General features: G+C 42.6%; 3 protein-coding genes and 1 non-coding gene across 4 annotated transcripts in view; 2 read left to right on the top strand and 2 right to left on the bottom strand.

Moving 5' to 3' along the window:
- ELP1 (elongator acetyltransferase complex subunit 1) overlaps positions 1-2,744 on the bottom strand; it is a 62,554-nt gene extending 59,810 nt beyond the window's left edge. The window contains exon 1 of the mRNA XM_043927570.1: positions 2,461-2,744. The gene's annotated coding sequence lies outside the window, so the exon portion shown is untranslated. The remainder of the gene's footprint in view (positions 1-2,460) is intronic.
- A 149-nt stretch (positions 2,745-2,893) lies between these two features.
- ABITRAM (actin binding transcription modulator) lies at positions 2,894-10,527 on the top strand. The gene is made up of 6 exons (XM_043927904.1): positions 2,894-3,089; positions 4,725-4,776; positions 5,395-5,524; positions 8,283-8,359; positions 8,444-8,513; positions 8,605-10,527. The coding sequence occupies exons 1-6, from the start codon at positions 2,993-2,995 to the stop codon at positions 8,740-8,742; spliced, it is 564 nt and encodes a 187-aa protein (XP_043783839.1). The 5' UTR covers positions 2,894-2,992; the 3' UTR covers positions 8,743-10,527.
- Positions 7,748-7,851, top strand: LOC122673155. Its single transcript, XR_006334632.1, has one exon. It is a non-coding gene; the product is annotated as a U6 spliceosomal RNA (small nuclear RNA).
- Positions 10,528-12,216: 1,689 nt separating the features above from the next.
- Positions 12,217-13,497, bottom strand: part of CTNNAL1 (catenin alpha like 1) — a 53,834-nt gene continuing 52,553 nt past the window's right edge. The window contains exons 18-19 of the mRNA XM_043927709.1: positions 13,280-13,363; positions 12,217-13,147 (exon numbers count right to left, since the gene is read on the bottom strand). Of these exons, the coding sequence (XP_043783644.1) occupies positions 13,142-13,147; positions 13,280-13,363 (90 nt within the window). The 3' untranslated portion in view covers positions 12,217-13,141. The remainder of the gene's footprint in view (positions 13,148-13,279; positions 13,364-13,497) is intronic.

The following is a 13,497-nucleotide window of genomic DNA, read 5'->3' as shown; positions in this document are numbered from 1 at the left end:
GAAGTCTGGACGAGAGGGGGGTAAACAAGGAACAGCAAGAGATGAAAACAGGCGACAAAGGATGAGATGTATTTCAAGCTGGTTTCAGTTCAGTTCAGTTCAGTCGCTCAGTCGTGTCCGACTCTGCGACCCCATGAATCGCAGCACGCCAGGCATCCCTGTCCATCACCAACTCCTGGAGTTTACTCAAACTCATGCCCATCGAGTCAGTGATGCCATCCAGCCATCTCATCCTCTGTCGTCCCCTTCTCCTCCTGCCCCCAATCCCTCCCAGCATCAGGGTCTTTTCCAATGAGCCAACTCTTCACATGAGGTGGCCAAAGTACTGGAGTTTCAGCTTCAGCATCAGTCCGTCCAATGAACACCCAGGACTGATCTCCTTTAGGATGGACTGGTTGGATCTCCTTGCAGTTCAAGGGACTCTCAAGAGTCCTCTCCAACACCACAGTTCAAAAGCATCAATTTTTAGGCGCTCAGCTTTCTTCATAGTCCAACTCTCACATCCGTACATGACCATTGGGAAAACCATAGCCTTGACCAGACGGACCTTTGTTGGCAAAGCAAGCTGGTTTAGCTAATAATAATTATGCTGTTACTGTTGCCATGATAAGATCATCAAAATGTCTTTCTGTAAACCTGCATTCTATTCATCAATAATCTCTGGACCCCAGCATAATAATTTGGAAGGTAAAGGCACAAAGAACTGAGGACTCCCTTTTTCCTGTAACCTTGCTGTTCCAGTCAATGTCGCCCCAGCAAGGGACCTTCCTCGTTCCAGGGGCCCTTGGTCCCAGTCTCTAGCACTCCCAGGACCAGCCTGGTAACAACCACCCCAGAGGTACCAGCACTAACCAGACAGGTGCCCCTCCAGGTGCCTGACATCTACTAACATGGAGAGCTCCTCCTCTGAATTCCGGAGTTATCTACACCAGCTTTACAATGTCCCTCCATTAAGGTTAAGTCATGATAACCCCAATGGCTTCCCTTGTTTTGATCCTCAGATCTAGCTAAGTGTTGTAACTTCTTCCATCAGTTTACTTTTTAGTTATTTCACTGATCCTTTCTGCTTTTTGTTCTCCCAGGAGCTACTTAACCACTTCTTCCTATTAAATTCTGTTGAAATACAGTCTGTTTTCTGTTTTCCTGACTAGACCCTAACCGACAGACATAGCAAACAACCTGAGTTCTCAAATCACTGAGCTTTCAATATCACCAGCCAAGGGCAGCTCACCATTCATCCCCCTTCTCCCCAACCCTCCCAGCCTTAAAATGAACTTCTCTAAATTTTCACACCCATTATCTTTATTCCTTTATCTTCTCAGAAGTGTCCTATTCCTTTTCAAGACCAGGAAAGGAGAACCCTCCAAACTTCCCAGGACCTCAGCTTATCAGTCCCTTTTTACATCTGCAATCTCCAACTCCCCTGCCCTCAATGATTCGTCCTTTCTCAGCCCGTTAATGTGCTAAAGATCTCACCACACCACAGATCAATCCTGGATCCTCTTTGCAATTCTGACAATGACTCTATTTTCTTCCTTTGCTCCTCATCCATTCACCTCTTATCTAACTATCATGTCCATGACCATAAGTACCAAACAGATCATTAATATGCTTATTAGATCTAAATGTTTAGCCCTAACCTTCCCCAAACTGAACACTAAACTCACATTTTCAACGTCCTACTGCTAGGATTTCTCAAATGCAAACCTGTTAAATGGCTTACTATCCTTGACCAAATTAGTTTCCCCGCTGGGGACATGGCATTTCTACCTTCTCTGTCCTTCAAGTTCTAACATTGTTTGATTTCCTTTTGCCCACACTTTCATAATAAACTATTCACTGGTTACTGCCCTGCCTGTCAATGTACGGTTTGAATCCTTTACACAGTACGTAACCCTACCATCGGCTACATCAAACACTGCCTGAGCACTTGCTAAGTGCTAATTCTGGACAACAACTGACTACAGTCACTGCCTCCACAGAGGTGACAGGGTAACAGGGGAGAGGGCCACCTAGGATAGCATATAACATGGAGAAGCACAGGGACGACATTTCCAAGAAAAAGTCGCAGGTGCCAAAAGGGGCTCAATCTGAACTTCTCCGACCAGCTCTCTCTCAAGTGCATTGTTAGGCTTTAATTGGTGCATTAACTGGCTCAGCTGTATTGTCCGCCCCTGCAAGGAATCGGAGCGTGGGTCAAGTGTGCGGCTGGGGGAGCAGCAGGTATTCCCCGCCTGCCACGCCGCGTGGAGCCCTCTGATGGCCGCGGGTGCAGCAGGTGGCAAGTCGGCAGACACACAACTCAAGGCTCGAGGGCAGACGTGGTCCCGCCGCACTTCACTCTGGGGCCTGCAGCAGGCAGCGGCAGAGCGCTCGGGGAATCTCTTCATCCGGACACCCTCTGGAGGACAGGGCCCGTCTCTGTGCCCACTACCCCACCTAGGCCGCTTGAGCGCTCACCTGCGCCGCACTCCGAGGACCCCCCAAAGAGCTGTGCGTCCACCGTGGGTCGCGCACTCGCCTCTGTCCGCTGCTCTTGAGCTCGCGCGGCGTGCACTGGGTCGCCGTGCCGCTCGACCCCCTCCGGTAGTGGCTGAAGCGGGGCCTCGGAGAGGCCAGGCGCGGGACCCTGACGAGCGACCGACCCCACCCACGACCCCAGCCGAGCTGCGCGGGAATGAGGTCACGAGGAGGAGGGGGCGTGGCCAGCCTTCTCCGGTGCCCTGCGAAGTACCGTGAGGAGCTGCGCTGGCCACCGCCCCCTACGCTACGTCTTCCTGTCCAGCCTATTGTATTTGACCTCTGCTTTGACGTCACATGCCAAAGTTCAATGGTTGGCGTCGGTAGGCGGAGCCTGCGGGAAACGGAGGAGCTGCGCGCCTGCGCACACCGCGTGTCTCGGGCCATACGCCGGAAAGACGACCTACTCCTGGGCCCGCCGGAGGAAGTGTCCAGGTCCCGGAGGGCGGGGCTTGCAGCCTTGGATGTCGCCATGACTACCGAGCCCGAGGGCCCTGTGGCCCCCTTGGCTGCCGAGCCCGCGGTGCCCTCGCTTGTGGACCGTTACTTTACTCGCTGGTACAAAGCGGGTAAGTGGGGGAATGATGTTCGTCTCTCCTGGGCCCCATTGGCACTATGATGACAGATCATAAGCCACGCGCACTCTCTCCACAGCAGAAGGAACTGGATGTCTGTTACTCTCTAGGCCAAGGGAATGGTATTTGCGGAGACGTGGAAAAACAGCAGGGTGCATTCTTGGGGAGGGTGCGTTGCTTGGGGGTGATAGTCTAAGATGAGATCTCCCAGGGAGGTTGGAACTGGATTGCAGTCTCCTTGAGTATCTAAAGGGTTTTAAGGGACTCAGTGCTCCATAAAATGATTTAAACAATCAGGTCGAAACTAAGGTAGAGGCATAGGGAGTGAGAAAAGAGGGTGGGTTAGAAAGAGGCATTTAGATAGCAGATGCTTCGAACTGGAGAAGACTCTTGAGAGTCCCTTGGACAGCAGAATCAAACCAGCCAATCCTAAAGGAAATCAGCTCCGAATGTTCATTGGAAGGACTGATGCTGAAGCTCCAATACTTTGGCCACCTGATGCAAAGAGCCAACTCATTGGAAAAGATCCTGATGCTGGAAAAGATTGAGGTCAGGAGGAGAAGGTGGGGGGATGGGTCACAGGATGAGGTGGTTGGATGGCATCACCAACTAAATGGACATGAGTTTGAGCAAACACTCGGAGATAGTGAAGGACAGGGAAGCCTGGTGTGCTGCAGTCCATGGAGTGGCAAAGAGTCGGACACAACTGAGTTACTGAACAAGAAAGCAGAATCTATTACACTTCACCACTCCCAGTTGACTCAGTGGTAAAGAATCTGCCTACAATGCAGGAGACCCCAGGTTCGATCCCTGGGTGGGGAAAATCCCCTGGAGAGGGGAATGGCAACCCACTCCAGTATTCTTGCCTGGAAAATCCCATGGACAGAAGAGCCTGGTGGGCTACAGTCCATAGGGTCGCAAAGATTCAGACACGACTGAGCAACTAACACACTCTTACAAGTAGGTATCCTATTGGAGAACTTTGTATACCTTCAAATAAGAGTGATGGGAGCATCATTGGGGACCCTTCTCCACATCCTTGCTTATATTCATTCAGGGATAATAGGTGTAATCATTTTATGCAATATTGAAATATTGTATAATAGCATGTGTCTTACTGGCCAAACTTTGTGTAACCAACCATCAGGTTTATCCTAGATTGAGAGACTTCCTGGAATGCATGACTTTCAGTGCTAACATCAGGACAGTCCTGGGCAAACCAGGATGAGTTACTCACTCAAACTGACCAAGAAAACATGTGCTACTATATCATATTAAAAAGATGCATCACTAACCATTTTTTTTCCTAATAGAAATGACGAGTGTAATCATCTTACAGTGAGGATAAAACAAGATGGAGCAAAGAATTAATATCACTTTGACGTTGAATGAATGATTCCATCTGGTCCAGATTTCTTTTTTTTTTAGTAGTTAGAATTTTTAATTGATCCAGATTTCTTTAACTTCTTTATAGGAAGCCTTTAGGTATATCTTTTTGAGTAATGAGGCAATACCAGTGACATAATGTATCTAGTCTTCACAATTAACTATCTTTATGAACCAAAGAAAGTACCACACAGTGGCAGTAAATACTGACTCAAGAGCCATAGACTCATTCGTTTCTTCTAGATGTCAAAGGAAAACCCTGTGAAGACCACTGTATACTACAGCACTCTAACCGGTAAGCAAATTGGAAATTTTAAATTATCAAAAAAATTTTTTTTCTGGTATTGTAGCCCTGGTATGGTCTTGTATTGAATATTCACTAAATGATTATCTTCCACTGTGTTGAGATAGTATCATATATACAATAGGCATTTGGTTGACAAGAGTAAGTTTTTCTTTTCTTTTTTTTTTTAAAGAATGAGTTTTTCAATGCTTACACTAAACAAGTAAACTTGATTACTCAGACATCCAAATGGAGGACCATACCCTTAGTCAGCTACTACCTCAAGTAACCAGCCTGTGCCTAACCATGGAATTGCCTGAGCCCATGGAGAAGGCCAGGGTGGAAACACAGATGTACATATGGGTGTGCCTCAGTGCTATCTAAATGCCTTGGTAACTCTTCCCTTTCAGGGGAAGGAAAGTCAATCCCATTTTCTCCATTTTTATTATTGTATTCTTCAGTTAAGCTCCAGTAGTAGCTGGGGAAGAAAAGTGCAGGGGGATGGGGAGGGAATGATAGGTTGAGTAAACAAATGTCAGCTCAGCTATTCCTGTGCTAGTAGGCATACTATATTATAGGAGGAAGAATTGTACCATACAATAATACAGGGTCAATTTTTGCTCCTTGTAGAATATGTGTCATCACATTAGCAGGATCTCATCCAGTTCTTCAAAGTGGAAAAACAATTAAAAGCATTTCTTATCAAATCAGTACCAACTGTAGCAGACTTCAGAACAAAGTCTCTGGGAAATTTAAGCGGGTATGTACCTGTATTTCTTTACTTAAATCCTCTATTATCATAATAATGATAGAGCCAGTCAGTCTTATAACCAGCAATATATTCTCAGCATACTTCCCTGGCAGTTAGAGATGATTTTAAGAATCATCTTTAACTTTTAACTCTAAAAGAAATTCTCAGGCCAAAAAGATAAGGTATTTCAAAAGGTATATTATCTGTCATATAGGTTCTGTACCACCATCCCTACCATCCCCAGGATAAAGGATGGAGAAAACGGGCCTTTGAAAAAACAACTCTAGTACCAATATAAGACGATATATTGTCCCTTCTAATTTTATTGAGCCAGTATGTCAAATTTTATAAAATCTAGGTGATCAATGCTTTTTTGTCACATATTTTCATATATGAATTTAAAAGAGAAAAAAAAGTTCTGGAGTAGTGAAAAAAAATCAGTCTTAAGAAAATACACAGTATTTGCTTCATATCATTTCCCATTCCTAAATCATTGCCAGTTCAGTATACATCTAGCTATACCTTGTTCCTCCAAATAGTGTTCAGTTATAGAAAAATGTTACCTCTATCCTCTACAACTCTATGCAAGACCAGTACTATTAATATTAAAGGATCACACCAAGGGTATCACACCAAGGACAATTCAATACCATCATACAAAGACCCCGGATAGGAAAGTTTCAGTGGATGACTTCAGTTCAGTTCAGTTCAATCGCTCAGTCATGTCTGACTCTTTGTGACCCCATGGACTGCAGCACGCCAGGCCTCCCTGTCCATCACCATCTCCCGGAGTTTATTCAAACTCATGTCCATTGAGTCGGTGATGCCATCCAACCATCTCATCCTCTGTTGTCCCCTTCTCCTCCTGCCCTCAATCTTGCCCAGCATCAGGGTCCTTTCAAATGAGTCAGTTCTTCGCATCAGGTGGCCGATGTATTGGAGTTTCAGCTTCAACATCAGTCCTAGCAATGAACACCCAGGACTGATTGCTTTATGATGGACTGGTTGGATCTCCTTGCAGTCCAAGGGACTCTCAAGAGTCTTCTCCAACACCACAGTTCAAAAGCATCAATTCTTCAGCGCTCAGCTTTCTTTATAGTCCAACTCTCACATCCATACATGACTATTGGAAAAACCATAGCCTTGACTAGATGGACCTTTGTTGGCAAAGTAATGTCTCTGCTTTTTAATATGCTGTCTAGGTTGGTCATAACTTTTCTTCTAAGGAGTATCTTTTTATTTCATGGCTGCAGTCACCATCTGCAGTGATTTTCATTTACTGAGTTCATACAAAGAGTTTCTGCTAATTACCCTCACTGTTCTATAAGACCCTTGTTTATACTAGGCCTAAAGGCCTCTAATAAGCTGCCTTCTAATTATTGGGTTTTTCCCCCCTCATTCAAGAAGAAAATGGACTTTAAAAAGTATGGACCAAAAAAAAAAAAAAAGTATGTTACTTGTAGTTAGTAACAGTTAGTGCTTGTGATGTTCCTGTGAGAAATCTTTGTCCAAAACAGTAACACCCTTGTTACTACTAGGAACAGAGAGGGACCTGCATATGGAACCCTCTGTAGATAAACTTTGACTGGATCTCAGCACTGCTCATCATTCATTCTCCTAAGGGAGGTGACAACAAGGGGTTAAAACACTTCTTTTTGACACAGCCCCAGTGGTAGAGAAACCATCTAGGATGAACCCCTAACTGCTTCTCCCAAAAGTGAGGAGTCACACGGACTAGTATTTTGAAACAAAATCACCACATGCAAGAGAAGTGAAGGGAAGGTGCTGACACCTGCAGACTGCCTAATTAACATTGTGAGTGGTGAAGAGGCCCTAAAGAACAGCATCTAGACCTCAAATGTTCACTGCAGTAAAAATTCCTGGAAGAAAAGAGCAACACATGAGATGCTTCCATCCGTTTCCCATGAGCCTTCCTGTAGGTATTTGTCAGAACCTCCCCAGATACATCTGTACAGTGGAGTACGTGAAACTAAAACCGTGCCACGACATTCAGACAGATTAATGTCAAAATGCAGTATTCCCTAGTGAGAGACAGGGTAAGGAGTAAATTACTCTTAACTGCTACTTAAAACTTTTCTGTTTTCCACATTTTCCTTAAAGTGCAGTTTTTTAAAATTAGAAAAAAGATCCCTCTTCAGAAAGCCTCAGTGATTGACCCTAATGAAGTCCTTTTATCTATTAAAGTTCTAATATAAAAATAAGTGGGAATCTGTGCTCGCTTCGGCAGCACATATATTAAAATTGGAACGATACAGAGATTAGCATGGCCCCTGCGCAAGGATGACACGCAAATTCGTGAAGCGTTCCATATTTTAAAAAAAAAAAAAAGTGGGAATCGTAAACTAACTTTGTATGACATTGCTGTTGTTTGCTATAACACTGGATTTTATATTGTTTATTGGTAAGATTTCCCATCCCTTTTGATATCTTTACACTTGGGTATATGGAGCTTTCTCATATACAGTTAAATATAAAGTATAATAAGATAAAATATATTCTTGATATGTAACTAAACTATTATCACATGTGTCTTTGCTTTTTTCCCCTAAAGCTTAGGATGTTACCTGACCCGTAGCAAGCATTTGATACATAAATGTGTGAAGAAATGAATGTTTTTTTCTGCACTTTACTCATTTTTACTTAAAACATGAATTCCAGGAATATATGCTATTGTAACACTGAGGGCTGCCTCTCAAAGAAAAATGAAAATGTTCATCAATTAATTTTTCTTCCCTTTTATTATCAGGGGGCACAGTTTCTCACAGAACTTGCACCTTTGTGTAAGATTTACTGCTCAGACGGAGAAGAATATACCATATCTAGGTAAGTTACTTTTGAACCACAACTTTGGAGAAACAAAGGAGGTGATACTTTTCTTCAAAACAATTTTTTTTTTTTTTAAACTAGCTGTGTTAGAGGACGGTTGATGGAAGTGAATGAAAACATTCTCCATAAACCATCTATTCTTCAAGAGAAGGTAAAAGGGGCTGGGGAAGTATGAGCCCATCCTGTATGTTTTATCTGATTTTTTAATCATTCATCAGCATTAAATATTGTTTCCCTTCTAGCCATCTACCGAAGGCTACATTGCAGTTGTGTTGCCCAAATTTGAAGAAAGTAAAAGCATAACAGAAGGGTTATTGACACAAAAGGAGTATGAAGAAGTTGTGCTGAAACGCCTCAAAGCCACAACAGCTACCTCATGAGGGGCGAGGACTGAGGTGGAATAAAAGCAACACAGCATCTTTGTCTTTACCCGGCCTACCAGTCCGTGCACCAGGGAAGAACCAGCACGGGTGAGGCCGACTTCACACCCGCCATCCGCAGGGAGGCCCAATCTTTTTTTTTTCCTTTAGTAAAGATTTTCTCATCATTTTTAATGGGAAACAACTAAAATCTCATGGAAACAGTCCAGTAGGGAAATTTTTACTATTGAGTTTTCAAATCATATATTTTTTTCTTCAAAATCGGTATATATTATTTTGATGTCTCACAGGTAGGTCCTGATATAGATTTGATCTGCCTGTAGATAATACAGGGGACTAATAATAGAGAATTCAGATACAAATTCAGCAGCACCTTTCCTTAGTTCTCTAGTTATACTCCTGTCCAACTCCCGCCACATCTTGGTCAAGTACGTCTCCACGCTGTCATTTGAACGGTGTGGAATTGAGGTAGAAAACCCTACGTTTGCTCTTGAAATAAGATTTGCATTGAACCCTGAAGTAGGACTGAAATTTCCAACAGAAGAGGGCGCCAGGACTGGCGTGCTGCTGTGAGTGCCGAGGAAAGATCTGTTCTGCTGTTTCTCCACCTCAAGTTTGGTGCTGATATCTGCCAGCCTCTCATTAGTCTTGTCGCGTTTCTTTTCCAATGACTTTCTAACTTTTAGTTCCTCTAGGTAGTGTTGCTTATATTTTTCCAACTCTGCTTTATTAGAATCTCGAAAAGTTTTCATCTTGGCGAGTTCAGATCCCACGTCTTTAATTCTGAGTTCCATCTGACTTCTTATGGAAGCAATATGCTCCTCTTGGAACTGCTGTAAATTTTCTTCAGATGCCGCTTGTATCCCTCCGGCCGCTCCTCGCCGGCCCGGCTCACCGCTCACCCGCCGCCCTTGCTCCACTGCGCCGGGCTGGGCTCCCCACTCTCGCAACCCCGACGCTGGCACGCAGAGGCCCGATCTTAAAACCTGACCAAGTCTTCCTTCTTTGTCTTGCGTAACAAGCCTCAATTCTATTTTGTCTTCAGCCTCCCAGATCTGACTGCCCCTGTACTCACTGTTCTTCTCTTGCGTTTTTCTAACAACTGGCAAGCAAGAGATGTTTTTCTGGTTAAAAACCAACAAACAAAGCATTTTGAGGAAAAATTTACTCATCATCCTGTAGCCCATTAATAACTACTATGTTTTGACATAATTCTGTTTGAATGTTATGGCATGGTAATTGTTTTTGCGCCAATTTTACATCATTTTGAAGCTGAAAAACAACTAGCCTTTCTTCCCCCACCTGCTTCAGTGTGACCCCACGGAAACGTCTGGTCTCCCTTAGATTGCCAAGAGGAGGCAGGGGTGTGTAGTTTGCCTTCTCTGTTCTACAGGTTGGCCTTCAGCTCTGAACAATGTAGCATGTAACACTGGCTTCTTAATGGGGGACACATGAAAAGGCTTTGCAAAGGGCTTTGATAACATGGAAGTATTACCATGTGGTGTTAAGTAACACGTGTATTTGTGGTCACTCAATCTCACACTTCAGTTACAGGATAACCAGTGAAGAAGTTCCTATAATTCAAAGACACAGATGCCTCTGAACAGAAAAAAAGCTTTCATATTTAAAGAAACAAAAATCTATGAATTTATGGTTTAAGATTATATATTTACAATGAATTTCAAATAAAAGGGCTTTTAAATTGTTATTTTTCCTTAAGGGCTGCAACGCATACAAACATACAAATATTTGTTTTTAAATAAAAGTTATCATTGATGTGTAAATTCTGTTGGACTTCCATCATCTTTTGCTGTTCAAGTTGTAAGTTATCCCTTTCCTACCCCCACTTGCATTCTGAACTGGATGTGAAACAATGGACTGGTTCAAAATTGGGAAAGGAGTACCTCAAGGCTGTATATTGTCACTCTGCTTATTTAACTTATATGCAGAGTACATCATGCGAAATGCTGGGCTGGATGAAACACAAGCTGGAAGCAAGATTGGTGGGAAAAATATCAATAACCTCACATATGCAGATAACACCACCCTTATGGCAAAAAGTGAAGAGGAACTAAAAAGCCTCTTGAAGGTGAAAGAGGAGAGTGAAAAAGTTGGCTTAAAACAGTGTTCAAAAAACTTAAGATCATGGCATCTGGTCCCATCACTTCATGGCAAATAGATGGTGAAAAAATGGAACAGTGACAGACTTTCTTTTCTTGGACTCCAAAATCATTGTGGACAGTGATTCCCGCCATGAAATTAAAAGACACTTGCTCCTTGGAGGAAAAACTATGACAAATCTAGACAGCATATTAAAAAGCGGAGACATCACTTTGCTGTCCAAGGTCCTCATATAGTCAAAGCTATGGTTTTTCCAGTAATCACGTACGGATGTGAGAGTCGGACCATAAAGAAACGGTAGTACTGGAGAAGACTCTTGAGAGTCCTTGGACAGCAAGGAGATCAAACCAGTCAGCCCTGAATATTCATTGTAAGAACTGATGCTGAAACTCCAATACTTTGGCTGCCTGATAGGGAGAGCCAACTCAAAGGAAAAGACCTTGATGCTGGGAAAGATTGAGGGCAGCAGGAGAAGGGGATGACAGGAGAGATGGTTGGATGGCTTCACTGACTCAATGGACATGAGTTTGAGCAAACTCTGGGAGACAGTGAAGGACAGGGAAGCCTGGCATGCTGTGGTCAATGGGGTCACAAAGTTGGACACGACTTAGCAAATGAACAATTCTCATTTCAAGTATAGAAGCTCTTTTGTGAATAAAGCTTTTAAATTATTTTTGATTTATAAGGAAAATTGTTTTAAGTGCCAGCCTGACTGTCCCCTAAATATACCCACCAGACATGATACAAGTAGTAGCCCTGAACCTCTGCTCTTGAGTGTACAGTGAGCTGAAAGTGTAAGCGTAAACCAGCAAATCCCCATTTCATGTAGCACAAATGATTCCCAGAGATGTCATAAAACAAAGATATTAAAGACAGTAAACGAATTATATATCTGTTTTACATATACTGTTACCTCACAGCATTCTCCCATTATTTCCATTGTAATTTAAAAGAATATTTTGGTTTCAGGGAATAACTATCATGTTTGGTGATTTTTATAAAGAAATATTGATAAAAGTCATAATGAAACTGACCATCCCATTTTCTCCCGAAGGCCTACAGTAAATTCAAGTTTCCTTCAATAAAATACTGACTAGCTAGGTGGTAGTTCTGTGGTTCTTCAGGATCTGGCACATATTCATTATGAGGGCTGAACCAGATAATTATCAGACAAACCTATAGAAATACTGCCTTTTGGCAACTGGCATGTCCTATTAGATTTCAAAATGAATTTCAAAGCACTGTGATAAAAGAACAGAAAAACAAAGTTAACAATACAGCATCAGGACAGAACTTACAAACTGATCCTACAAGCCCACCCCACAAAAACAAAAGCTTTGAACCCTAAAATTAAAAAGACTAAAGATGTTTATTTGTTTTATAATGAACATTCCAAAGGCACGTATATAAAATGTATGTTTACTCAGAATTTAAACAGCTTAGTTCAATTATTCTGTCTTCAATCTTACATTCCATCAGTCACTACTGAGAAGTACAAAAACTACTTCTGAAGCCAGTAACATAGGCTTAGGCTTTCAACTAATTCAGGGCAGAAACAGGCCAGCTATGCTAGAAGGAGAACCACAACCACTTCCTAGTGAGCGTCCCTCTAGGACTCTGTGGCATGAGCTCCATGATCCTGCTTTTGGGAAGGGAGAGGAGCGGGACATGCCTCACGACAGACTGCCTGTGCTCTGAAACCCTAGAGGACAAACATGTGCTCTCGGGATGGATGACCTGCGACGGGACAGCAGAGGCCCCGTCATCCTCAGCGGACAGGAGGGACTGAAGAAGAGCCCCCAGGCCTAAGGAAAACCCTGCATCACCGAGACGACTGTGTATCTTGTGCAAATTAGTGTCCTAGATGAGAAGTTTAAATTTTATAAAATAGAAAGTTAAGGTAAAATATGCCATCAGCATATACTCAAAAGAGTTTCTTTGGATTAAACTGTCATTAAGACAGTTGGGATATTTGGTTTGACTTAACATTATTCAAGGCAATGTCCCATTTAAAAATCACCCTGCAATCAGAAGCTACAGCAACTACCATGGCATTTATTAGTTGTCAGAAAGCTTCACAATTGGTTTCATGATCAGAAAATAAAGCAAGATTTCAGTTTGTTTTCTCTGCAAAATTGGTGAGTTTCTGAAACATAAAGGACCATTTACTTTCTAAAACGGTCAGTGTTGCCACATGGTGTTCCCAAGATCTGACCTCAAAAGTTTCTCAAATTTTACCATCCACAGTTGTAACTCAGGCCCATCTGTTGTTTTCCATCTAAAGCTGGAAAGAATTGAGATAATTAGTTTCTGCTTTACTCTTAAAATAAAAATTGCAAAATTAAACAGTATTTTCTTTTGCATTTTCATTTACAATAATTTTTAAAATATGAGTTTAAGACAGAAATCATCTCACCTTCTTCAACAGTTTATAGCAAAGTGAGAGAAGCTGAACCAAAACAGCCATCATGGATCTTGCCTTTGTAATACACTTATCAACCTATAGTGACAGAAAGCAAGCAGATCAAATTCTTACCAGGGGGCCTTCAAAAGGCTTTATCACTTAAAATTTCACCATTATAGAAATCTAAGGGATCTCAAAGGGTATATAGATTAAGGCATCTGAACTGACTT

This window comes from Cervus elaphus, chromosome 16 (genome assembly GCF_910594005.1).
Source record: "Cervus elaphus chromosome 16, mCerEla1.1, whole genome shotgun sequence".
In the NCBI taxonomy this organism is placed as follows: Eukaryota; Metazoa; Chordata; class Mammalia; order Artiodactyla; family Cervidae; genus Cervus; species Cervus elaphus.
This window is presented reverse-complemented; position numbering and strand designations above follow the sequence as displayed.

Coding starts and splice junctions, on each gene's coding strand:
- ABITRAM (XM_043927904.1), top strand. CDS start 2,993: ATGACTACCGAGCCCGAGGGCCCTGTGGCCCCCTTGGCTGCCGAGCCC. Junction 3,090..4,724: donor TACTCGCTGGTACAAAGCGG/GTAAGTGGGGGA, acceptor CGTTTCTTCTAG/ATGTCAAAGGAAAACCCTGT. Junction 4,777..5,394: donor ATACTACAGCACTCTAACCG/GTAAGCAAATTG, acceptor TGCTCCTTGTAG/AATATGTGTCATCACATTAG.